This window comes from Marmota monax, unplaced genomic scaffold, assembly GCF_021218885.2.
Source record: "Marmota monax isolate L192 unplaced genomic scaffold, Marmota_monax_Labrador192_F-V1.1 WCK01_AAM20220418_F8-fsc00017, whole genome shotgun sequence".
Classification (NCBI taxonomy): Eukaryota; Metazoa; Chordata; class Mammalia; order Rodentia; family Sciuridae; genus Marmota; species Marmota monax.
Window position 1 is genome coordinate 5,758,591 of NW_026695241.1, and position 25,370 is coordinate 5,783,960.

Consider the following 25,370-nt stretch of genomic DNA (forward strand, 5'->3'; position numbering starts at 1 on the left):
GCAGAGGACTAAGGTAATCACTTCTATACCTTAGAAAGACCCCCAGCTTCAGTGTGGAAGATAAACCAGAAAAGAATTGACATGGTGACAGCAGAACCTTCACAGGTGGATATAACAGGTAAGGGCAGAATGATAATGGCCCACGAGGTCCTGAGAGTAGGGAAAGAAGAAAAAGTGAATTCTTTAATGTGTTATTCACTAAGGACAAAGAGAAATATTAGATATTGTTATTCTCAATAATTGCAGTGTAATCATTAAAGTTCATAATGAAAATCAATAAATAACCATGAGATCATAAGACACTAGGGATAAAAGACAAGATCAACTTTCAAAATGTTGTGCAAGAAATATATGTATTACGGTGGAATACTATTCAGCTTTAAAAGAGAATAAAGTCATGGCATCTGCAGGTAAATGGATGGAGTTGGAGAATATAATGCTAAGTGAAGTTAGCCAATCCCCAAAACCCAAATGCCAAATGTTTTCTCTGATATCAGGATGCTAATCCATAATGGGGATGTCGCGGGAGTATGGGAGGAATAGACGAACATTAGATAGGGCAAGGGGAAGGAAAGGGGTATGGGGTAGGAAAGATGATGGGATGAGACAGACTTCATTACCCTAAGTACATGTATAAAAATACGAATGGTGTGACTCTACTTTGTGTACAACCAGAGACTGAAAATTGTGCTTTATTTGTGTAATATGAATTGAATTGCATTCTAATGTCATATATAACAAATTAGAATAAATAAAATTTAAAAATTAAAAAATACATACTAAAAAAAGAGAAATGTATGTATTTGTCAAAATTAACAGAACTGTATCCCACAAGGAGGAAATTTTACTGTATGTAAACTACACCTCAGTAGAAACACAATAGAGCTATATAAAAACCTGAAAGTATTTTTAAAACATGAATATTAGAAAGAATAAAATTTCAGATTCAATAAGGATTTTCTTAATGTTTAGTTATTGTTTAATGTACGTTTAGTATATGTACTTGATATAACTTGTCAAAGCTAATGCTTCTAAAAAAACCTCATCTTTTAAAATATCAATATGAAACCAAGGCTAGTTTTCTTTTTTTTTATAGTTGTAATTGTTTTTTTTTAAATTTTTTTTGTTAGTTACACATGACAGTACAATGATCTTGACAATTCATACATTTGAATCAAATGGGGTATAATTTCTCATTTTTCTGATTGTACAGGTTGCAGAATCACATTGGTCATACAGTCACCTATATACATACAGCCATAATAATGTCGAATAGTTGTAATTGTTGATGGACATTTATTTATTTATTTATTTATTTATAGTGCTGAGAATTGAACCCAGTGCCTCACACATGCTAGGCAAGTGCTCTACCACTGAATTACAACCCCAGCCCCCTAAGACTAGTTTTATAATATACACACATAAAAACGATACATCATACACATCATCTAGAAAACAACTTGTTCTTTATTTTTATAAAACATTATTTATTAATGCATTATTCTTAAATGTTGCAAATTTTTATGGCCTTTAATAGCATGTAATTTGATAACATGCTAGTTTACATGCAGCTGTGTGTATGTGTGTGTGTGTAGATTTGGTAAATATAAATGTTATAAATTTTAAAAAGTATGAGAAATATATACAGGGTTTCCAAATGAAAATGGCCAGTGGAAAATAAGCACTCTTATTATAGCCAGTTTATTTGGAACTTTGTAATTATTGTAAACTATGCAACTTTAAGATAAAAATCTGTAGTCTACATACTTCATTTCTTGGCCATGTTAAATGACTGGACTTAATATTTGCCAAAATGTAAAGAAATGGTATTTTAGCAGCTAGGCAAGGTGGTGCATGCCTGTAATCCCAGGGGCTCAGGAGGCTGAGGCAGGAGGATCTCAAGTTCAAAGCCAGCCTCAGCAAAAGCGAGACACTAAGCAACTCAGTGAGACCCTGTCTCTAAATAGAAAATATAAAATAGGGCTGAGAATGTGGCTCAGTGGTGGAGTGCCCCTGAGCTCAATCTCCAGTAAACCGCCCTGCCCCCTGCAAAAAAAAAAAGAGATTTTAGGGAACAAAACAGTAAATCCAAAAGGATAGTGTTAATATTTTTTAAAAGACTATTTTTAAAAGCAAGATTCTGTAGTGCTAGTTTATAAATCATTAACTGTCTGACACATAAGTTAAAGGCAGGTGTGCTTCAAGCCTGGATGGAGAGAGAAGGCACAGGCGGCCTTGCCCCCCCGCAGTCCGCATCATTCCGTACCCCCACTTCTTTTGCAGTAGATGTCGTGAATCAGTCTTTTGGCAAGGAAAATTAGGTAGCTTGGGAATAATAAAGAATTAAACAATTATAGCAAGGCGTATATCCCACCTTCCATACTGCTACTGATATTATTTTTATGTTTGTTTATATATTTTGAACCACACTTTTCATGTAAGATATGAAGTACTTTAATAGTCCAAGATAATGTTTCCAAGGTCAGATTTCAATTTGATGTAGGAAACTGTAGCAGCTCTTTGTTCCTCCCAAGTTAAATCCTCATTTTCCACTGCAGTTCTGTTGTCAGAAAGTACTTCGTGAACACCCTTCCCTTTTTCTATTTTCCAGACGACATGCTGCTAATAGTGCCAGTTTGATTTCGATTGGCACTTAAAGGTAGCAGCCTTGAATCCCATATCAGTTTGTAATAATTTGTGCTTACAGCTCTAAATTTTCATAGGGCTACTGCCAATTCATTTTTCAAGAATAATTTTGCTTTTAAAAAGTGTTACTTTTAACTCCCAGTGAGTTATGTAATCTAATGCTGAGAAAACTGGGGACCACAGAAACTGGATCCGCCTGTCTGCTTCTGTCCTTCCTCCCCTGTGTCAGCCTCAGCTGTTCTCTCAACCACACGGTGCTCAGCCCCAATTCTGCAACTTACCAGATAAAAGCCAAGGAGTGCTGTTGGAGGGCTTAGAAGCACTGGAGCTACACAGCACACACTGTCCCCCGTTCTCATTTCACGCACACCTGTGTAACCTGTCCCCCAACATGCGCTCAAACATTGCTTCTGATTTTATGACCAGGGGACCAGCACAATTATGTCGCCATAAAAAAAGCCACAGATCTTTTGTGCCTCTAAACATGACTTCAGTGCACACTGGTCATTTAGCTTTTTTCTTTTTGCCAATTAGTTTTTAAAATTTTATCTTAAAATGATTTAAAAATCCCAAATGGCAAAAATAATAGACAACTTGTATCCACATACCTTTTGATTAATTCATAATCTGAAGAACCTGTGTTCATAATTCCTGATTTTTAACATTCTCTCCATTTGTTTTTTTCTCTTATCACTGCTCACACTTGCACATACACACATGCACACATGCACATATGCACACGTACGCATGCATCTATTATGGTTTTCTTACTTTTCTGAAACTAGGGTGTCCACATATTTGGTTAAACGCTATTCTGGGTATTTCTGTGAATCTTTTTGGATGAGATTAATATTTAAATTGGTCAACCGAAAGTAAATTTCCCTCCATAAAGTTAGGCACATGTACCTGCACTCTGTCATCAGATGGAAGCAGTATGTATGGGGTCAGGCAAGCAGGCCCTGGAGGCAAAGTTCCTTGAAGAAGTGGCCCAGATGCCCCCTGCCTCACTCCTGCCCACTGCCGTCTCTCCCAGCCTGCACCTAAGGTCTCGTGGGAGTTCCTTATGATCTGTTGACAGAGGAGGAAGAAACTGGGGTCTAGTTCATACTGGTACTGTACAATATGCTGGCACCACGTGCAGGTGAACACCTGTGGCATTCCAGCCCTCTCTGAGACCCCTGAAGGGTGGAGGAAGGATGTCCTCCTGTGGGTAGGACCTGGAGTATTGCCCTTTATTGTTCACTTTGCTTAGATGGAGAAATGACCAGATGTGAGATTATATGCTGATTTATGAAATACAGCCGATAGTTTGGTTGGATGGTCAGAGACCTGGAAGGAACACGGTTGGAAATTGGAAATCTGAGAAAAAAAAATATGTGCAGGGGTCTCTAAATTGGGAAAAAACAGGAAGATATTTTTGTCCCATGTCATTGCTCACTGAAGGGTGACCTTGACGGAGAGGATATTGATAATCAAGTGGATAGGATAAGCTGTTCAGTGGATAGCGGTCAGCCTCCTTGCCTAGGCACCCTTCTCATGGTTCAGTGGGATCATGAACAGCATGGCCAAGGGTAGAGTTACATTAGTTCAACAGCATGGGCTTCACTTGTCAATAGCCTGGGCCAGGTGCCCAGTCTGCCAATAGTAGAGACCAACACTGAGTCTCGATATGGACCACTGCCTGGAGAGGGAAAGGGCTGCTCACCCCTAACTTCACGGAAAGGACAGTGTTTCCTTCTTGCTGTAATAGACACTCTGATAGGGTTAGCCTTCTGTCCAGCTGCCAACCAAGGACGTACCAAACGCCTCATCCACTGTTGTCTTCCACACATCACTCAGGATCAGTGAACTTGCTTCACAGCAACTTAAGTATGGTAGTGGGCCTGTGCCATGGACATTGCTGAGCCCACCATGCTTTCTCCCATCTTGAAGCTGTTGTCTTTTTTTTTTTTTTTTAGAATAGCCTTTTGAAAACTCAATTATAGCGCTATTTAGGTGCCGGTCCCTTCCAGGGATGAGTGGGGTTCTCCAGAAGCGGGCATGTGTTCTGATTCAGCGTCCAGTTAATGATACTGTTTTTCCCTGAGCCAGGCCTCTCAAGTCCAGGAATCCAGTGGTGGAAGTTAGAGTGGCGCTGATCACTGTTACCCCTAATATCCCATTTGCTTCCTGTTACAACTTTATACTCTGCTGGCTTAGCATAGTTCCAAAGGCTTTCACCAGGAAAAATAGCCATGACCCTATTCAACTGGAAGTTAAGTCTGCTTCCTGGCCACTTTGGGCTTACTACTACTTATATAGTTGTGGTACAAGAAAGTAGTACAGTAAAGATAGGAAGCGTGTGTTTGGAGTCTGTGAGTATTCCTTTAATTGTCTCTTAACATTACTGTAACCTGTGATTAAAGCCAATGGAAAATTACAACTCCCCAGTTCAGGCAGGACTCCTTGGGGTCCAGACCTTTAGGGAGCAAAGGTTTGAGTCACCTCGCCAGGAGATCACAACCATCGGCGGAGCCAGCTGAAGGCAAAAGGCATACAGAATGGGCAATGGAAGAAAGTTGTTTGTTTATAAGTACTAGTTAGGACCATATAACCAGTTATAGCAATGAATATCATGGGTATTTCCTTATTTCGTTATGAATGTATTTGTGTGTATGTTAATACATATAAACAGGATTTTTGTGCTCTACCCTCTCTTATTTCCTTATCAAACTCAGATATACTAAGTTTGTGTCATAGTATTTAAGTACTAGATAACAAGGAGAAGAGTGATCATCATCTAAGGACTCTGCCTCCTCTTCTGGAGGAAGGGTTCCTGAATTTTACACAGGAGAGTTGTATATTATATTATGACCTTGTTATTGTCTTTTTTTGGAGATTATATATCATTTAAAGGAGATATGCAAGGTGAACAAGGGATGGCCTTGTGATGGTTGATTTTGTGTGTCAACTTGGCTGAATCAATGGATATTTGGTCAAACAAACATTTTGGATGTTTCTGTGAGGATTTTTTTTGGGGGGGGCGGTAAGATTAACATTGAAGTCCATAAAGGTCAAATAAGGCAGATTGCCCTCCTCCATGTGGGTGGGCCTCATGCAATCAGATGAAGGCCTCAAGAGAACAAAAAGACTGGTTACCCACAAGCAAAAAAGAATTCTGCAGCACTGCCTTCAGGTTTCATTTGCAACATCTTGCTCGGACTTGAGCAAGAGCTTTCTTGGGTCTCTAGTTTGCCAGCCTCAGACTGGAAGCATTAACCATCATTTACCTTCAGCCCACCAGCTCGCCTTGCAGATTTTGGACCATAGGTCTCCATAATCACATGAGCCAGTTTCTTTTAGTTTTTTTTTTTTTTTTTTTAAAGGTAGGTGTGTGTGTGTGTGTGTGTGTGAGAGAGAGAGAGAGAGAGAGAGAGAGATGCCCTGTTGGTTCCGTTTCTCTGGAAAACCTCCTACAGATGCTCCTCACTGACTAAGGGGTGAGTCCTGCTGGACCCATGTTTAAGCTGACAATGTTGCTTAACCATTGCGCGTTTGAAAGCGCACTCTGCGCCTAACCTGCTGAACTTCGCAGCTCAGCAGCACGGCGTGCTGCAGAGGTCATTTCTTCATGGTTGCAGGCTGACCAGGAACTGATGCTGGCTGCCGCTGTCCTACGCCAGGAGACAGTATCGTGCCCTGTGTCACCAGCCTGGGGAAAAGATCCAAACTCAAGATTCTAGGTGCCCTTTCTACTGAATCATCACTTTTAGACCATTGTAAAGTTGGCAAGTCTATGCCAGACGTTGGAAGTGGGACCATCTGTGGTGTCCTCATCTTTTTGTACCAGAACTCGGAAGTTAGAGACTAATACTGAGATTTCTTTAATACTGAAGCTGTTGGAAAGGGGAAGGTGAAACTAATGATTGAGGAATGGGGAAAAAAGGACCAGGACTGAAACTCCTTTCTTCACCAAAAATGGGAACTTTTCTTTATTAACATGTTTTTGGGCTTTGTTTCCCTTTTCTCCTTTTTTGATTTTTGTTTGTTGATGAACCGATATTACACAGACAGAAGAAGTTTAAGTACCTGAAAATTGCATAGGATTTTGAATGAACAAAGTTTAAATTTTAGAGATTGACAGTGTTTTGTAGATCAGACATTTATAGGGAGCTATGGCTTCTTAGTTCAGTTAGGCTGCAACAAGCGGTAGATTTCTGTACTTCCTGTTGCATTCACAACTGAATCTCTCTTGCTTTTTGTAATTCTTCTCCCTTTTTCAAAATGAAAAACATCAGAAAATCATTGACGCAGTCACAGTATACTTACTGCAGTGTCATTTATACATTACTGTTAATTAAATGATCCTGGATAGAGGCAAATAGGATTCATTCAGTATTGGGTCATGATACTGCTTGCATTTTCTCTTCATGCCCTGATTTTATGCCTAGAGTTATCATTATAATCAAAAGAATGATAGACTCAAATGCTACCTGGAATCAGAAAAAAAGGAGATGGGTGACTGACTGTTCATATACCTAATGAATTGTGGCCTGAGAGCGTGTTACAGACTTCTCTATCACAGGGGTGCTCCTTCCCGGGGGACCTGACATTTCAGTTGACTGTTTAGGTTGTCCCCCTGGACACTGCTAGGAACATGTTGACAATTTGGAGTGGTTTGTTGTTGTTTTAGTTTTACTGTTTCTCTAGCCTGTCTTTTGTTGTCCCTTGTTTAGACATTTAAATTTTTTTTGATTAAGATATCTCAGGTGCTTCTCCTCTGCTTACAGTAGTTTGTATCTCCTAAGGTGAGTCTGTGTGGTTTGGTTTCATCCTCTGTGGCATACTGTAGCCAAGCTGAGGGTGAAGCACTCTATTGCTTCAATGCGCTGCTTCTTTAGTGCTTCCTTTAGAGGCTGTTCTGTCCTCCGACAAGGCTGTGTTTAGTCATTCTGTCCCCTGCTTCTGACACCTTTGCATATCCTCATCTGTCTCTCTACCCTTTATTTCTCCTCTCCCACCCTTTCTGCCCTGGATCCCATTATTTATCACTGCCAGGAGGACCTGCTCCCGTGTCCCCTCTACTCACGGGCTTTCCTTCCATCTGCTTTCTAAGTTGGAAAAAAAAGTTTCATCTGATTCTTTCCTACTGCCTCTTAGTTCCTCTTTTATGTCCCCATCCCTTGTCTATATTCTTTGAGGGTGGTATTCTCTTTTTTCACCCCTACCCTCATATTCTGGCCTTCCTGTGTGGACTTGAGGCTCAAGCTTTGTTTATTGATAGGCTTTTAGGTTGAGTTTAACTTTTATTGTGAGCAGTTGGATGCCCATTACACTGGCATTGACACAAAGGGGTTTCAGATTGTCTTTAAAAGGCTGGATGTGATTTGGGCTATAGTGTTATTGAAGAGTTTGATGATTGAAGATACTATAGCTCCACGAGGTTGTATTTTCATGGAAAATTCAGTGGTTTTTCCAGCTAGTTTGTTGTTTTGATCCTGGGACAATTTTTCTTGCTCCCCAGAGTATGGCCATGAATACCTTGGTCCTACCCATGATATTTGACTTCAGAATTTAAAAGGGTTGCAGGAGGTCGTTTCTGTGGTCACTATCCTATTTAACAGTCATACCACTGTATGTTTAAAGATAAATCATCATAGAAATAACTCACTTTTTTCTGTTTTTACTATTTGTTTTATTTTTTTTAATGGCCCCCCCACCTTTTAAACTTTAAAAATATAGATTATACTCTTAGAAGCTGGCTTTTGCACCAGGTATGGTGGTGCACACCTTTAATCCCAGGGGATCAGGAGGCTGAGGCAGGAGGATCACAAGTTCAAAGCCAGCCTCAGCAAAAGCGAGGTGATAAGCAATTCAGATCCTATCTCTAAATTAAATACAGAATAGGGCTGGGGATGTGGCTCAGTGGTTGACTGCTCCTGAGTTTGATCCCCAGTACCCAACCCTGTAAAAAAAGAATCTTTTGCTCTTATCCTTCCACTATTAATGGTTCTGTTGACTGAACTGCCCTAGGGTGCTGCCGTCTTCATCCACTTCCATCTTTCTATTATGTTTTACTCCATCAATACTTATGTTGTTTTTTGATATTCTGTCTTTGATTGGATTTAGTGTACAGTGAGTTTTCTAATGACTGATTCTCTGACTCAGTTTTCTTCTTGCTTTTTTACTCCAGGTAGAAGTCAAGACTCACTTTTCTCTTTGTGTAGTCTCTGCAGAACTTCAGTTCCGCATCTAGTGCTGCCTGCACGCATCCAGCTGGGATGATTGGCTTTCACCTCATGGCAGTGTTGCAACCCTAAACTTCCCCTTTCCACTTCCTTGTTCTGACTATAGTACTGTTCATTCACCAGACCTGCATTTCTTGTACTTTAAATATGGGACAGCCTTAGTCCGTTTGGTCTACCATAACAAAATACTTTAGGCTGGTTAATTTATAAACAACAGAAATTTAGTCCTCACAGTTCTGGAGGTTGGTAAGTTCAAGATCAAGGCACCAGCAGATCTGGTGTCTGGTGAGAGCTGTCTGTTTCATAGATTGCCCCTTCTAGCTATGTCCTCACACAGTGGAAGGGCCTGGGGCTCCCGCAAGCTTACCTATCTGTCCTGTCCTTCCTTCCTTCCTTCCTTCGTTCCTCCTCTCTCCCTCCCTTCCTCCCTTTCTTTCTATACTGGAAATTAAGACCAGGGCACTCAACCATTGAGCTACAGCTCTAGCACTTCTTATTTTTATTTTGAGACAAGGTCTCATTAAATTGGTGAGGTTGGCTTCAAACTTGCAACCCTCTTGCCTCACAGGAGTAGCTGGGATTTTAGGTGTGTGCCATTGTGTTCAACCCTTAAACTCTTTTATAAGGCCACTAATTCCATCTGTAAGAGCTCTGCCCTCATGGCCAAGTCACCTCCCTAAGGCTCCACCATTTTTTAAAATTCTTTTCAACACACATGACAGTGGAGTGTACTTTGACACATTATACATACATGGAGTATGACTCATTCTAATTAGGATCCCAGACTTCTGGTTGTACATGATGTGGAGTTACATGGTCACGTATTCATAGATGAATATAGGAAAGTGATGTCCGATTCATTCTACTCTCTTTCCTATTCCCATCCACCCTCCCTTCCCTTCATTCCCCTTTGTCTAATCTACTGAACTTCTCTTCTTCACCATGTTTGTTGTGTACTAACCTCCACATATAAGAGAGACCATTTCTTTCTTTTTTTTTTTAAGAGAGACCATTTCACTTAGCATGACAGTCTCCAGGCCCATCCATTTACCTGCAAATGCCACAATTTCATTCTTATTTATGGCTGAGTAATATTCCATTGTGTATGTATACCACATTTTCTTTATCTGTTCATCTGTTGAAGGGCACCTAGGTGGTTCCATAACTTAGTTATTGTAAATTGAGCTGCTATATACATTAACGTAACCATGTCACTATAGTACAGTGATTTTAAGTCCTTTGAGTAAATGCCGAGGGGTGGGATAACTTGGTCAAATGGTGGTTCTGTTCCAAGTTTTCTGAGGAATCTCCATACTGCTTTCCAGAGTAGTTGTACCAATTTGTATTTCCACCACGATGTATGAGTGAACATTTTCCCCACATCCTCACCAACATTTATTGTTACTTGTATTCTTGCTAATTGCCATTCTGACTATGGTGACATGAAATCTCAGTGTAGTTTTAATTTGCATTTCTCTATTTGCTAGAGGTATTGAACATTTTTTTTTCATATTTTTTTTGACCATTGTATTTCTTCTTCAGTGGAGTGCCTGTTTAGTTCCTTTACCCATTTATTGATTGGGTTATTTGGTTTTTTAGTGTTAAGTTTTTTTTGAGTTCTTTATATATCTTGGAGATTTAATGTTCTGAGATGCAGGTGGCAAAGATTTTCTCCCTTTCTGTAGGTGCTCTGCTCACATTCTTGATTGTTTCTTTTGCTGTGAAGAGGCTTTTTAGTTGGATACCATCCCATTTATTGATTCTTTTTTTTTTTTAAATATTTATTTATTTATTTTTCGGTGGACACAACATCTTTGTTTGTATGTGGTGCTGAGGATCGAACCCGGGCTGCACGCATGCCAGGCGAGTGCGCTACCACTTGAGCCACATCCCCAGCCCCAAATTTATTGATTCTTGATTTTACTTCTTGCACTTTTGGAGTCTTGTTGAGGAAGTTTGTTCCTAAGCTGACATGATGAAGAGTTGGGCCTACATTTTCTTCTAGCAGGCACAAAGTCTCTTGTCTAATGTCCAGGTTCTTGATCCACTTTGAGTTGAGTTTTGTACAAGGTAGGATACAGAGATTAAATTTCATTTTACTACATAAGGATTTCTAGTTTTCCCAGCACTATTTGTTGAATAGTCTATCTTTTCTCCAGTGTATGTTTATGGCACCTTTGTCTGCAATAACATCATCATCTTTTAGCATTAGTTTTTCTTTCTTTTCTTCTATCCTCCTAGCACACTACTGCCAGAGTAATTTTTCTAAAACATGCTTTTATCATATCAAGAGCTATTATTACTTACAGATTCAGTTCAGAGTCATCAGTCTGGCACTGCAGGTTTTGAATCAGCTAGTTCCATGTGTCTATTTTATGTTATGCTTTTACTTTTTCTCACATTACATAATAGAGTGAATTAGAACAGTTCTCTTATTATTTTCTACTAAGAAAATAGTTATTCCCACCTATACATTTGCTCCAGCTAGTCTTCTGGCCTAGAATTCTCCAGCCATCCTCTCATTTTTACCAGTATAGATCCTGCACTTCGAGCAAGACCTCACACCTAACCTAGGGCCTAGCCTTTAGTAGGCATTCATAAATATTTATTAAATGAGTGCACAAGGATGTGTATTCTCAGTGAACTTTTCTGACCAGCTTTAGATGATGATGATATTCATACCCACAGACTCCATAAACTTGTTTATTAAATTACATTTCTAACATAGTCAAGTTTAATAAAAGATTAATTTATTAAAGAAAATCTGGTTTAGGAGTACCTTAATCACTACTAAGAAGCAAATTTGAAATGGCTTAAAGCATCATTCTCTATTCAACTTTAATTATAAATGTGCTTTTAAATTAAACCTTTTCTTAGCTTTAACATAAGTGAATCATTGGATCTAATCAAATGATTTCAGCACATGGTCTGTGCAATTACATTTGTGCAGCTTAGCAGAAACTATGGCAACAGAATTGAAAAAATGTGTTTTCACTGATTGTTTTCCTCTCTAAGAGTGGGAAGTTCCAAGTTAAACATTTCACAACTTAAAAAAAATGATCATAGATAATATGCATTACAAATTACATTTGGCAATATAATTATCCAGAAAGCTGGATTAAGAAGTCATTTATCAGTCATAGGTTCATGGTTGAAATATGCCAAGAAGAATATGCCAAAGGCTAACAATAAGTTATCATCTAGTGTTGCGGTTATGAGGGATTTTCAAGGTCTACTTCAGGCCTGTCTGTAGTATCTTTTTGTTAAAAAACCTGGATTATTTTATAACGAAAAAAAACTGTAACAAAGTTATTTAAATCTTGGACAAATACCAATTATCCTTTTAGCCTAAATGTACTGTTTTTAAAGTTAGACTACTCAGTACCTCAGGAGGGCTAACATAAAAAAAAAATAGAAAATAACAGGTGTTGGTAAGAATGTAAAAAACACATCTATTAAATTTTCTCCAAAAATTAAAACTAGAATGACCATTTGATCCAACAATTCCACTTCCCATAGGATTTCAGTTGCCATAAGAATAGAGATATCTGTACACCCCGTGCATAACAGCATTATTCACAGTGTTAAAGCATGGAAGCAACCCAGGTGTCCCTTGACAGATGAATGGATAAACAAAAGTGGCAGATCCATAGAATGGAATATTATTCTGCTTTAAAAATGAAGAGGATTCTTACACGTGCTTCAGTGCGAATGAAACTTAAGGGCTGTATGCCAAGTAGAGTAAGTCAGCCGGATTCCTCTTCAGTGAGATCCGTATCTGAGTCAAAATCATGGAGACACAAAGTGGAATTGGTTGCCAGGGATTGGGAAGTGTTCAGTGGAGAGAGTTTTAGTCTTACATGAAAAGTTGCAGGGATAACTGGTAGAGATGGTTGCACATCATGAGTGTATTTAAAAAAAATTTTTTTAGCCGGGTGCAGTGGTTCAAGCCTGGAATCCCAGTGGCTCTGGTGTCTGAGGCAGGAGGATCATGAATTCAAAGCCACCCTCAGCAAAAGCGAGGTGCTAAGCAACTCAGTGAGACCCTGTCTCTAAATAAAATACAAAATAGGGCTGGGGATGTGGCTCAGTGTTCGAGTGCCCCTGAGTTCAATTCCCAGTATCCCCCAGTTCAATTCCCAGTATCCCCCCCCCAAAAAAAAGTTTTTAAATTGTAGATGGATACAATACCATTATTAATTGATTAATTTATTTATATGTGGTGCTGAGAATAGATCCCAGGCGCCTCATACATGCTTGGCAAGTGCTCTACCACTGAGCCACAAGGCCAGCTCCTGTGAGTGCATTTAATAACAGTGAATGATACACTTAAAATAGGTATTATGTTAAATTTTTAAACATACATTGCTAGAGTAAAAATTGGAAAATTAGTCAAATTTTGTCACAGTGCATATAGACAGATTATTATTTATTTATTAAATACGGGAGGGGTTGAAGTTCAATCACTGTGTAAGGAACCAATTATTGTATATCTATTTTATGATATTCTCCTTTAAAAACTGTTAATAGTTCAGACTGTCTTTAAAGTGAATCATTTTAATATTGAAAATTCATTTGAGTTTTGACATGTAAAAAAAAGTTGATTTCTTATGAAAGGATTAAATTCAGTTTTAAAAGTGATCACTTGGGACTGGGGTTGTGGCTCAGTGGATGAGTGCTAGGCATTGGGTTCAATCCTCAGCACCACATAAAAAAAATGAAATAAATATATTGTGTCCACCTACAACTAAAAAAATAAATATTAAAAAAGTGATCACCTAACCAGGGAATATGCATTATAGAAAAACAAGTCTCATCAATAAGTGGAAAGCTTTTTAGTGGGCTGATTCCAATGTTTTCCTTCCTTCCTTTTCTCCCTCCCTCCCTATCCTCTGCCTCCCCAACCCCAGGAAAGCACTCTACCACTGGGCCACAGGGCCACATCGCCAGCTCCTCATATTTTAATAAGAAGAAAAATTGATTATAATTGCTTTGTGAAAGCATGAAAACTTGTTTGTATCTTTCTTTTCTAAATGATTAAACTCAATAATTCTTTACTGTAAAAAAATGATAAAAGCTTTTGACAAGAGGTGACTAATCTGATTAATAAAAGAGCTAGGCTTAAAGTAGACTTTGAAAAGATCCAAGTATTGTGTTGGTCCAGGTTATTAATAGTTAACAACTCATGTGATGTGGCTCAGAGTCAAAGCCACCTGTAACCAACTGGTGTGGTCGTGCTGCCGCGTGCCAGCTGACCAGCTCCAGGGTTAGGTTTTTTAAGTTTATTAATATTCTTTGGTTTTGTTTTGTGAAGGGTTTTCTTGTGGCATTATTTCTGTGGGAAGGAATTAATCCTCTCGTTAGGTTTTAGAGGCTGATGATGAGGTTTAGTGCCATTGTGTGTTACAGCCAGAAGTGCAGAAACCCTGCTCTGTCAGCCAGTCTGCTCTGTCCCCTTAGGAGCCACAAGGGGTCTGTCTGCAATGACAGGAGCAAGTGGAATCAGAGTGCTACCCGGGAGGAGTGGAGCGTGCTCCCAGCACACCCGTGCGGGACTCCACTTTATGAAAGATTTATTGATACAAGTTGTTTAGGCTGAGGCCTCAGTGAGGCTTCCTATGTCCCTCTCAACCCCATCTAATCCCAATCTGGGGACCAGACCAGCATGTTCAAGCATGTGGCTTAGAAGGCTAGAAGGGAGAACAAAGTATTGAGTGAACCCCAGGTGTCTTAGTTCAGGCTTCTATAGCAAAAATACCCCAGACTGAGTGGTGTAAACAACAATGTGTTTCTCACAGTTCTGGAGGCTGGCAAATACAAGTTCAAAGTGCTGGTAGCTACTGTCTCTGGTGAAGGTCTGCTTCCTGATTTGGAGATGGCTGTCTTCTCATTGTATCCTCCCGTGGTGGAAGGCAGAGCAAGAAAGGAAGCTTGCTTTCTTCTGTCTCATAGTTTTCATAAGGGCACTAATCCATGTGAGGACTCCACCTTCTGACCCCACTGCCTCCAAAGGCCCTATTTCCCAATATCAGCACATTAGAGAATAGGATTTCAACATAATGAGTTTGAGGGAGGAGGTGACACAAAGATTAAAACCATAGCCCCAGGTCTCAAGGCAACCCTAAACCTGCTTAGCTAACTGCTGCATCCTGGAAGGGAGAAGTGCAAGAGAATAGCCAGTCTGCCTCAGAGATCAAATCACAACCGAAATTTGAGGCCAAAACCAAATACTTTTGTGGAGGCTGATCTGTTTTTTTAGTTGTCAATGGGTCTTTATTTTATTTATCTGTGATGCTGAGAATTGAACCCAGTGCCTCACACATGCTAGGCAAGTGCTCTACCACTGAGCTACAGCCCAGCCCGAGGCTGATCTTTTGACACAGTGGCTCGCCTACTACTGGGTGGGCCTTCAGAGTTTTGGACTTCTGAATGGTTAGATTTGTAACTGTCTCACCTTTGGGAAAATTAGAAAGGGGGTCAAGCAGAGGTATGCCTGGCATAGGATCAGAAGCAAAGTTCTTTTTCTCCTACAGCCACAGTAAGGTACCATCATGTCCTTCTGGGTATAAAGAAAAACAATGGCCATTCTTAATTCTCTCCCAAGAGTACAGGTTGTTTTGATAGCATGGTCCCAGGCATGAAGGTAGCAGTAAGTCTTCTGATTAACCTACTTCAAACTTACTAAGGCATGTGAGTGACTCTCAGCGCAGAAGATTTTTCTGCAATTGGTGATGTTTATATCACCTCTGGGGTGAAATAAAATGTGTAAATATTTTAAGACTTGTTCTAATAAATGTTAGTGTTGTTGCTGGAAAGTTGGAGCTCTTGTTCTTAGGTTAACAATTTAATTAAGAGAAATATTGTTTATTTTTAGACTTTCATGTTCAAAGGCTTTAATCATAATGACAAAATAATAGCATAGAAATGAGAACTGTTTAGACACCTAGATTCACATGCTTGAATATGTGTTTTTCATTTGCTTTTTTGTGTGTGCTGAAGATGGAACCTAGGTAGGGCTTTTCACATGCTAATAAGCACAAGCTCTGCCACTGAGCCACAGCCCTGGCCCATTTGCTTTCATTATTTTGTCATTGATACAATGAAAAAATATTTACAATTAAACACTCCTGTGCCTATATATGATTGATCTTCTTACTGAATTACTTCCATATGTATGGCCACTTACTTTGCCTAGTGGATATAATGCAAAAGAAAGAATCATATGGATGTTAAATTCAAGATCTCTGAGATGGATCTATGTCATATCACGGTTTTTATTTGATTTTATTCTTTTAAATTAACTTGTGCAGGTAGAGGTTGAAGGAGAAATTACTGTTATAATGTTAACTGCAAGAAGACTTTTGCTTCTTGTAATATTAGAATAAAACCCACTACTCAAGGGTGCCTTTTGAGAAAACAGGTATAAAAGCCTAATTCAAAAACAAATATCAGCACATTAGAGATTAGGATTTCAACATAATAAATTTGAGGGAGGAGGTGACACAAAGATAAAACCATAGCCCCAGGTCTCAAGGCAACCCTAAACCTGCTTATTAGCTAACTGCTGATACCTGGAAGGGAGAAGTGAAAGAGAATGGCCAGTCTGCCCATTGAAATCCTAATCTCTGATGTCCTGTTTATTCTCGAATGCTGATATCTGAAAGCATTTGAGAATAAACAGAAGCAAATAGCTCTGTTGGAGAAGGGAAGGAGGGACGCTTTCAAGAAGTAGCTTTGCTTTTACACTGATCAGGTTAAGTATGTTCCACGCTGTGGGGACTCCAGTGGAAAAATAGCAGTCTTCTGGTTAGGGAAACTAGAAAATGAAACCAGGGAATCCTAACAAGTGACGATAGTAGAATCCCAGAGGAAGAGGAGGGAGAGGAGGACATCCTCAGATTTGGTGCACCACATCTCTGACTAACCTTTGAACTAAGCATGAACATGGCAGACTCCAAGTAACTCAGCTAAAGGTAAGAAATCTCAGTTGGAACTGGAGCTGCCTCCCTAGAAACAAAGTTTAAAATTCAAGTCAAGCCACATCAAGGTATTTGTCTACTAAAACAAAAGAAGTGACACTCACTGGAGAAAGATAATTGGGCTCTTCACAAGTAACGTTTACACTATTCACGATACAATCCAAAATTACCCTACATGTTAATAGTCATGAAAATGGAACATATCCCAAGAGGAAAGAAAATCAAATAAGGCTTCTCCCAGGGTGAATGTGATACTGGAAATAGCAGATAAGACTTTTTAAGATGCTTTTACAGTATTCTTAACAAAATAAAATGATACTCTCTCAGAAGGAAAAATATAGGAAAATCAGACAAATAAAACCAATGAAAAAGAACTAAATGGAAGTTCTGGAAATGAAAAATAATGCATGAAATATAAAAGTTCACTGAATTGATTCAACAGTTGAATAAAAATGCAAAAGAAAAAGCAAGTGAACTTGAAGAAAGAATGTGGAAAGAGAATGGGATAGAAAAAATATTTGAAAAATTAAGGCCAGATTTCCCAGAATTGATCAAGAAGAGAAATTTACAAATAAGAGGTACTCAAAGAATACCAGGCAGAATGAACCCAAAGAAATCTGTGTTAAGATACATCATTGGGAGACTGTTGAAAGCCGAAGTAAAGAGCAATGAGAGAAGGACGCATTTCAAACTAAGGAGCCAGCTAATCGCTGACTCTACCTCAGGCTCCATGGAGGCCCAGAGCAGATGAACACGGGTCAAGTCCTAGAAGAAAAGAAAAAGCCTGTTAAACCAGAATTGTCTATCAAAAAATACACCTTCAAGAACAGCGGTGATTCTGGGATTAGCAGTGATGATAGCACAACCTTGTGAATGTATTAAACACCACTGAATTGTACACTTTAAAAGGGTGAATTTTACAGCGTATAAATTACATATCAATAAAAATTTTAATGAAGATGAATAAAGATTTTTTCAGATGAAAGAAATATCAGAGAATTTATCACCTATACCATAAGAAATGTCAAAGGAAGTTCTTCAAGGTTAAGGGGGAGTGATGACAGATGAAATTTTGGATCCCCGAAAAGTGTGATCATCAAATATGGCAAATATGTGAACAATAGAAGAGACTCTCTCTTCCCCTTTCTTCTTAATTTCTTTGCAAATCATATCATATAAACAACTGTTGTAGACTTTATAAGCCCAAAACAATATATCACAACTAATAATACCATAAACAATGGTTGTACTTCTGACTCTCACCAGTTACGAATATCAACTCAAAATGGATCAAAGACTTAAATGTTAAGACTGAAAACCATGAAGCTACTAGAAGAAAACAGAAGCTTTTCAGGACATTGGCCTGGGCAAAGAGTTTTTGGCTACATTCCCAGATGGGCAGGCAACAAAAGGAAAAGTTGACAAATGCAGTTGTATCAACTAAAACGTCAACCGAGTGATGAGACGACATATAGAATGGGAGGAAATATTTGCAAACTACACATCTGACAAGAAATGAATTTCCATTGTGGATACAGAATTCATACAACTCAGCAGCTAAAACCATCATCATCATCTGCCTCCCCTAATATTTAATTCTAAAAGTTTGGGTTAAGTCTAATTCTCTTAAAGTTGCAGTCAGTTTCAAAGCAATAATTTGTGACACACTACTGCTTATGAACACGCATCAAGCACTGTGTGAGTTTAATTTATTTGTCCTCATCAAAACCCTGTGAGGTAGGTCTTATTTATTTTTTTGTCATTTTAATATAGACATTAAAAAATACACAGAGAATTTGAAAGAATTGTCTGTTGAATACTCTTATTATCTAGATTCAGCAATCAAATTTTTGTGATATTTACTTTATGACATGTCTATTCATACCTATATTTATCAGTCCATTTTAATTTTTAAGTGCTTTTCAAAGTAAATTTCAAACATCAGTGCTCTTTGGGAATAGATATTTTTATTATCCTCAACTGAGACACGGAGAAGTAACTTGTTTAAAGCCACACAACTTTTAAGTGGTAGAATTGGGATTTGGTTCACGTCTTTGTATGTGTGTGTGTGTGTTTGTGTGTGTGTTTGTGGTGCAGAGAATTCAACCCAGGCCTTGCACATGCTAGGCAAGCATTCTGCCACTGAGCTACATCCCCAACCCTGGCTCCATTCTTCACCATTTCCATAGAATGCTAGTTCAGATAATATTTGTAACATTGCCACAATAGGAATCTTGTACTCAAATAAGTTGACAAATGCATTATCTCAATCTTGAAGACGTGTGGTACAGAATCTGTGACATTTAGCACTTAGGTTAGTATTTAACTTTGTAAAAGCCAGCCATTTCCAAATTGACTCCCAGAGTACTCTGCTCCCCGTACTTCCCCAAACACAGCACCTTTTAACCTCTCATCGATAGGACCAGAATTCAGTGGAAAGTGCTCATTATAAAGTTTGTGGAGGATAGAATATGTTTTTGGAGAATTTATATTTTTAAACATAGTCCTAGAACGTTAGAGGTAGAGGGATCTTAGTTTGCGCCCAGCCAGTGCTTGCTCTTCAGAGGTGAGGTGGCTGAGATGCCATGTGTGCAGGTGACAGTGACATATTCTTAGTGGCAGAAATGGACCCAACCTAGAGCTAAGGATGGCATTTGATGCTCAGTAAATATTTGCTGAATCAATAAATATATCTTCTAAATCTATCAAATTTTCTTTTTAGTATATATGTTAGAATTTTTGTTTATTTTCAGATTATATTGGTCCATAGTGAGTCTTTTAATACTTTATGTTAACTTTTGGTACCGTTATCTAGTTAAAATTTTTAAAAAGTTTTATTGTAATGTAAAACATAAAATTGCAAAAAATGTAGCTATGCCGCTTAACAAGTAAATTATAAAGTGCTCGGTGGTTTAATCACCCAGGCCAAGAAATAGAACTTTACTGGTACATCAGAAGCCCCATGGGACCTGTCCTGTTGTGAGCCCCTTAATTATTTCTCTCTCTCTATCTTTCTTTTTAGCTAATTTAACAGGACATGCAGAGAAGGTTGGGATTGAAAATTTTGAGCTCCTGAAGGTTCTAGGAACTGGAGGTAAGTTGTAAGTTTATTCCTTTTTTTCTTAAGTAAGGAAAAAGAACACTTGTTATCCCTATGACCAGAATTGATATCCCCAGTGCAAAAGTCAATGAAAATTTTAGAAGCTTGTGGAATCCAATAGGAAGAGGATTACAAACAGATCACTCACAAAAGAAATAAAAAGGCAAAAATTCTAAGAATTAAAGAATATTTTCCCTTGCTGTTGTGAATATAAATTAATTCAACCTCACAAAGATCACACTAACACTTTTAGACAACCAGCTATTCTCTGAAATGCTTTATATTGATTGACTCATTTAGTCTTCACTAAGTGTTACTGATACTCAACGAACATCATTTGTAGTAATGAAAAACCCAAATCCCTTCAGAAACCCAACAGTAAGGGTTTGGATAAATGGAACATGGACCTGTCAGCTGTATAATAGGATTGAAATTGTCTGAATTTATTTACATTTTGGAAAGCTCTCCAAAAAGTCATAAGTTGAAAAATAGGCTACCACAGAGAATACACAATATCCAATTTCCATAATTAAATAACTCTGTGAATAAATGTCTGTGTATATTTATATATGTAGGAAAATCTTGGGATAAAAACCAAAATGGTAGCAGTGGTGATCTCTGGGTGGTAATGTTGAGTTTCTGCTTTACATGTGCTCATGCCTACCTCTGCTCTGCTACTCGGGAATCAGGGCTGGCCTTGGAGCTAACCAGTCTGTGTGGTTGAAGAGATCGCCATCTCTTTTTTTGATTTTGCAATATTTATTATAGAAAAATAGGGACTGCAAATTTAAAAGTATGTTTATGGTACTATATAAAAAGAGAGGTACTATATCAAATCTAACAAAGAACTATAACAATTATATAAGTAATTAACAGAATATAGACATATATGTACTTCCCAGATTTATGAGAAAAAATGTTAACTATTGATAAAGAATTCACGATGCAACAAATAAACATTAGAGTAAATTACTTTTTTTAGTTTGTTATATATGACAACAGAATGAATTCCAATTCATATCACATAGATAGAGCATAATTTTTCATATCTCTGGTGGCCATTTCTTGAAGAGCCCTGCAGTAATGCCCTGCAGTTGCTATTTTGACTTCTTAGTAATTCATGGGCCAGGCCAGGCATATTTTCATTGTGCCCTGGGCCCTCAGCTACGTAGCTGATCATGTCTGCATGTAATCTTTCCCTTCAGCTCTGCCATTTCGACTGTTGTGGGAGCTGGCTATTTTCTTTTTTCTTCCTTCAGTAGAATTGAAGAGGAGGCTCTTAATTATTTGTTTCTATCCTCAGCAGGCCTAGGGCTGTACACCTGGACAGAGTCAGGGGTCCTAAGAGAACAGACCATTTTTCTTCCCCACTGAAGATTAGCTTCACCTCTAAAAATTTTTTAATATCTTCCTTGATGTCTTCTGTAACCCATTGTTCATTCAGTAGCATATTATTTAGTCTCCAGGTTTTGGATTGGATTTTATTTCTTATTTTATCATTGATTTCTAATTTTGTTATCTGATAGAATGCAGGGTAGTATCTCTACTTTTTTATATTTGCTAAGAGTTGCTTTGGGGCATAGTATATGGTCTGTTTTAGAGAAGGATCCATGTGCTGCTGAGAAGAAAATATATTCTCTCGTTGAAGGAATGTTCATCATCACTAGCAATTAGAGAAATGCAAATCAAAAACACTCTAAGATTTCATCTCACTCCAATCAGAATGGCAGCTATTATGAAGACAGACAACAATAAGTGTTGGTGAGGATGTGGGGGAAAAGGTACACTCATACACTGCCCGTGGGACTGCAAATTGGTGCAGCCAATATGGAAAGCAGTATGGAGATTCCTTGGAAAATTGGGAATGGAACCTCTGTTTGACCCAGCTATCCCTCTCCTCGGTCTATACCCAAAGGACTTAAAAACAGCATACTACAGGGACACAGCCACATCAATGTTTATAGCAGCACAATTCACAATAGCTAAACTCTGGAACCAACCTAGATGCCTTTCAATAGATGAATGGATTAAAAAAATGTTGCATATATACACAATGGAATTTTACTCAGCAATAAAAGAGAATAAAATCATGGCATTTGCAGGTAAATGGATGGAGTTACAGAAGATAATGCTAAGTGAAGTTAGCCAATCCCCAAAAACCAAATGCCAAATGTTTTCTTTGAAATAAGGAGGCTGATTCATAGTGGGCTAGGGAGAGGGAGCATGGGAGGAATAGACGAACTCTAGATAGGGCAGAGTGGTTTTGGGGGAAGAGAGGGGGCATGGGGTTATTAATGATGGTGGAATGTGATGATCATTATTATCCAAAATATAGGTAGGAAGACACTAATTGGTATGAATATACTCTGTATACAACCAGAAATATGAAAAATTGTGCTGTATATGTGTAATGAGAATTGTAATGCATTCCGCTGTTATATATAAATAAAAAAAGGTTTGTTCATCAGAAAGACATACTATTCACTATGTATGGACTTATAATTAGTTGAAAGTCTTTAAATAAAGTATTCCATGAATAGATCATTAAAAAAAAATAAGATTAGCTTCACCCTCTCAGGGACTTCTGTACCTTGTTAGATCCCCAGGCCCTGATAGGTGGACTGCAGTTGTCCTTTGAGGGTATGGTCTATACCTTCCAAAATGCCAAACCTTGCAGCAGGAAAAAAAGTCTTTTTCCTAGGCTTCCACTGTCAGTCCCAGCCACTGCTCTAGCCTCCCATGCACAGGTTTAAATTCACCTGTCTTTCAGTTACTTAGTAATGAGCTTTCATGGCTAGGGTTTTGCCATCCTCGGTCTTCGTGAACCTCCTGAGTAGTTAGCATATTATGTAGAGTCAGCTTTACAGCTACCGTGAATGAACCCTATAATAAGCACCTTGTTAGAAAGAGTTTAGCGTAACTGTCAACTTGGAGATTTTTCTAGGGCATTCTGACCTTTGGATCATTCATAAAGGTGGATTTAAAAAACAAAATTAAACAAATGTAAAGCAACCATACAGCAGTGGTGGTGCACACCTATAATCCCAGCTATTTGAAAGGCTGGGCAGAGGATCCCAGGTTTGTAGCCTGCCTGGACAACTTAGTGAGACCCTGCCTCAAAATGAAACCTTTAAAAAGGCCTAGGACGTAGCTCAGTGGTAGAGAGCTTGCCTAGTTGGGTTAAAGTCTGGGTTCAAACCCTAGTACTGCAAAAAACAACAAAGCAACAATAACAACCAAAAAACCAAGTAGCCCCACCATACCATAGACCTAAGAAGTAATGATTTCAAATAATGACAAAATAATGTCTTTCATCTCTACCTTTGTTTTCTATTTTCAAAGCCAGCATCTTCTCCCAGGGGAAAGAGAGTTACAGAACCATGGTTTCTCGTTTCCCTTAAGAATAGTGTTTGTGATAACTTGTCAAAAGCTTTACCTGCCAATTTAAATGCACAGAATGTGTTTTATTTGCATGAGTTTTTGTTTTGTTTTTTAACAACTTTATTGAGGTTAAATCCACATATCATATAGTTTATCCATTTAAAGTGTTTGATTCAGTGGCTTTCTATTCACAGAATTGCACAGACATCACCAAAATCAATTTTATAACAGTTTTGAACCCTTTGGCAGTTACTTCAAAGATCACTATTATCCCTACTACTAAATAAGTATGAATCTACTGTCAGTATGTGGTATGTGTATTTTTGCCTCTTCTGGACATTTCCTTTAAGTGGAATCATGCAGTATATGCTATTTCTGTTACATAACATATTAGGTTCATAGTGCTGTAGCAGGTATCGGTGCTGCATTCCTTTTATGGATAGATTTTTTATTGTCTGAATATACCATATTTTGTTTTTCCAATCATCAGTTGATGAACATTTGTGTATTTCCACTTTTTAGCTGTTATTTATAAATCTGCTATGAACATTCTTATGCAGTGTTTTGTGCAAACGTGTTTTCATTTTTGTGGATATATAACAATGAGTAAATTGCTGGCTCAAATGGTAACCAAAGGAGCTGCATCATTTTACATTATTACCAGTAATATATAAGGATTCTAGTTTTTCCACATCCTTCTCAGTACTTACTGGATATGAGAAAGCTTAGGTGAAATCTTAAGAATACAATTCATGAATACTACTTGTCCTGCTTAAATGTTAAACTGTCAGGTTAGCTTACTAACTTTCCATTTCCAGGGGTTTTACAAGGAGTTGTGCATATTTTAAATATTTTGAGTTCAAGATTATATAAATTCCCCCTCAAATTCATTCCAGTTTTAAGTAATTCATGATACGAGATGGTTCATCTCATCTTTTTACCACAGGTTTGTCTTAACAATTGGTGAGACAGTAAGAAATCTGTGACAAAAAAATTTTTGCTTATGTAATAAATTATGATCTATATTGCCTGGAGAGTTTGTGGGGTTTTGGTATTTTGGGAACCTCCCAGCTAAATTGGGATTCTAGTCAAGAGCAGTTAGCAACCCTAACGGGAAATGAAGGGAGCTGAGTGTGCCTTTCACAGGAGACTTCTTTTGCCTGGTACACAGTCTAATGCCTCGTTGTCCAACCCCTGATCAAGGAGTCCCTTACATGAGAAACTTGTTTATACTGGCAGATGCCATGTGGACTTTGACCCATGTCTTGTTTATGCCTACCTAAGCATTTGCTAGTGTTCAGAGCCCAGTCTTGTGTTCTCCTGGGCATTCTGGGGAAAACCTTGCTTGGGATAGCTCCTAGTTCTTTAGATGGAAGGCACAATTGGCTGCCAAGGCAACATAAAAATCCACTCATCTTGGTATACTTTTTCCAATGGAATTTTTCACTAATTGAGTAATATAAATCACCAGGAAAAAAGGATTTGTACAAACAGAAATTTTCTTAATGGGTAAATTTTCAAGAGTAATGCCTCATACATAGTAGTCACTCAGTGGATATTGAATGAATGAATGAGTACTCTTATCCCATATAGGGACAAGATTTCTATAAAGATCCTTGTGCCGCAGTCCGGCTGCAGCAAACTAACCAGGGGGTGATGAGCAACTTGTGTAGATTGATACAGCAGGAGTGGGAGCTGTTTATTGTAGGACAGGAGGGGTATATATACATTCCACACAGCTTATCTTAATTACCAGAAACTAGATACAGCAGTCAACCAATAAGGAATCTCCACACTTAATGGCTCGCTGGTGTTACTTCATAAACCACTCTGGCAAAATGCCAGGCACCATCTTGACTTGTTTACAGACCCTAATACCTTGAATTTTGAAAGCAAATTACTGTTTTTCTTTTTAGTGTTTACTTTGTCTTTGTATATTCTGGAAATTAGAACTTACATTATTTTCCATATTGAAGTGTTAGAAATGTTGTCAATTCTTATGGTATTTTACCAAAAGCAAAACTTAGTAAAAACATC

General features: G+C 38.2%; 1 protein-coding gene across 4 annotated transcripts in view; it reads left to right on the forward strand.

Moving 5' to 3' along the window:
- Positions 1–25,370, forward strand: part of Rps6ka5 (ribosomal protein S6 kinase A5) — a 176,937-nt gene that overhangs the window by 31,912 nt on the left and 119,655 nt on the right. For 3 of the 4 annotated variants that reach the window (XM_046440656.2, XM_046440655.2, XM_046440654.2), the window contains exon 2: positions 19,875–19,946. In XM_046440656.2, the coding sequence (XP_046296612.1) occupies positions 19,875–19,946 (72 nt within the window). Of the gene's footprint in view, positions 1–19,874; positions 19,947–25,370 lie in introns of those variants that run through there. The other variant, XM_046440657.2, reaches the window with a different exon arrangement.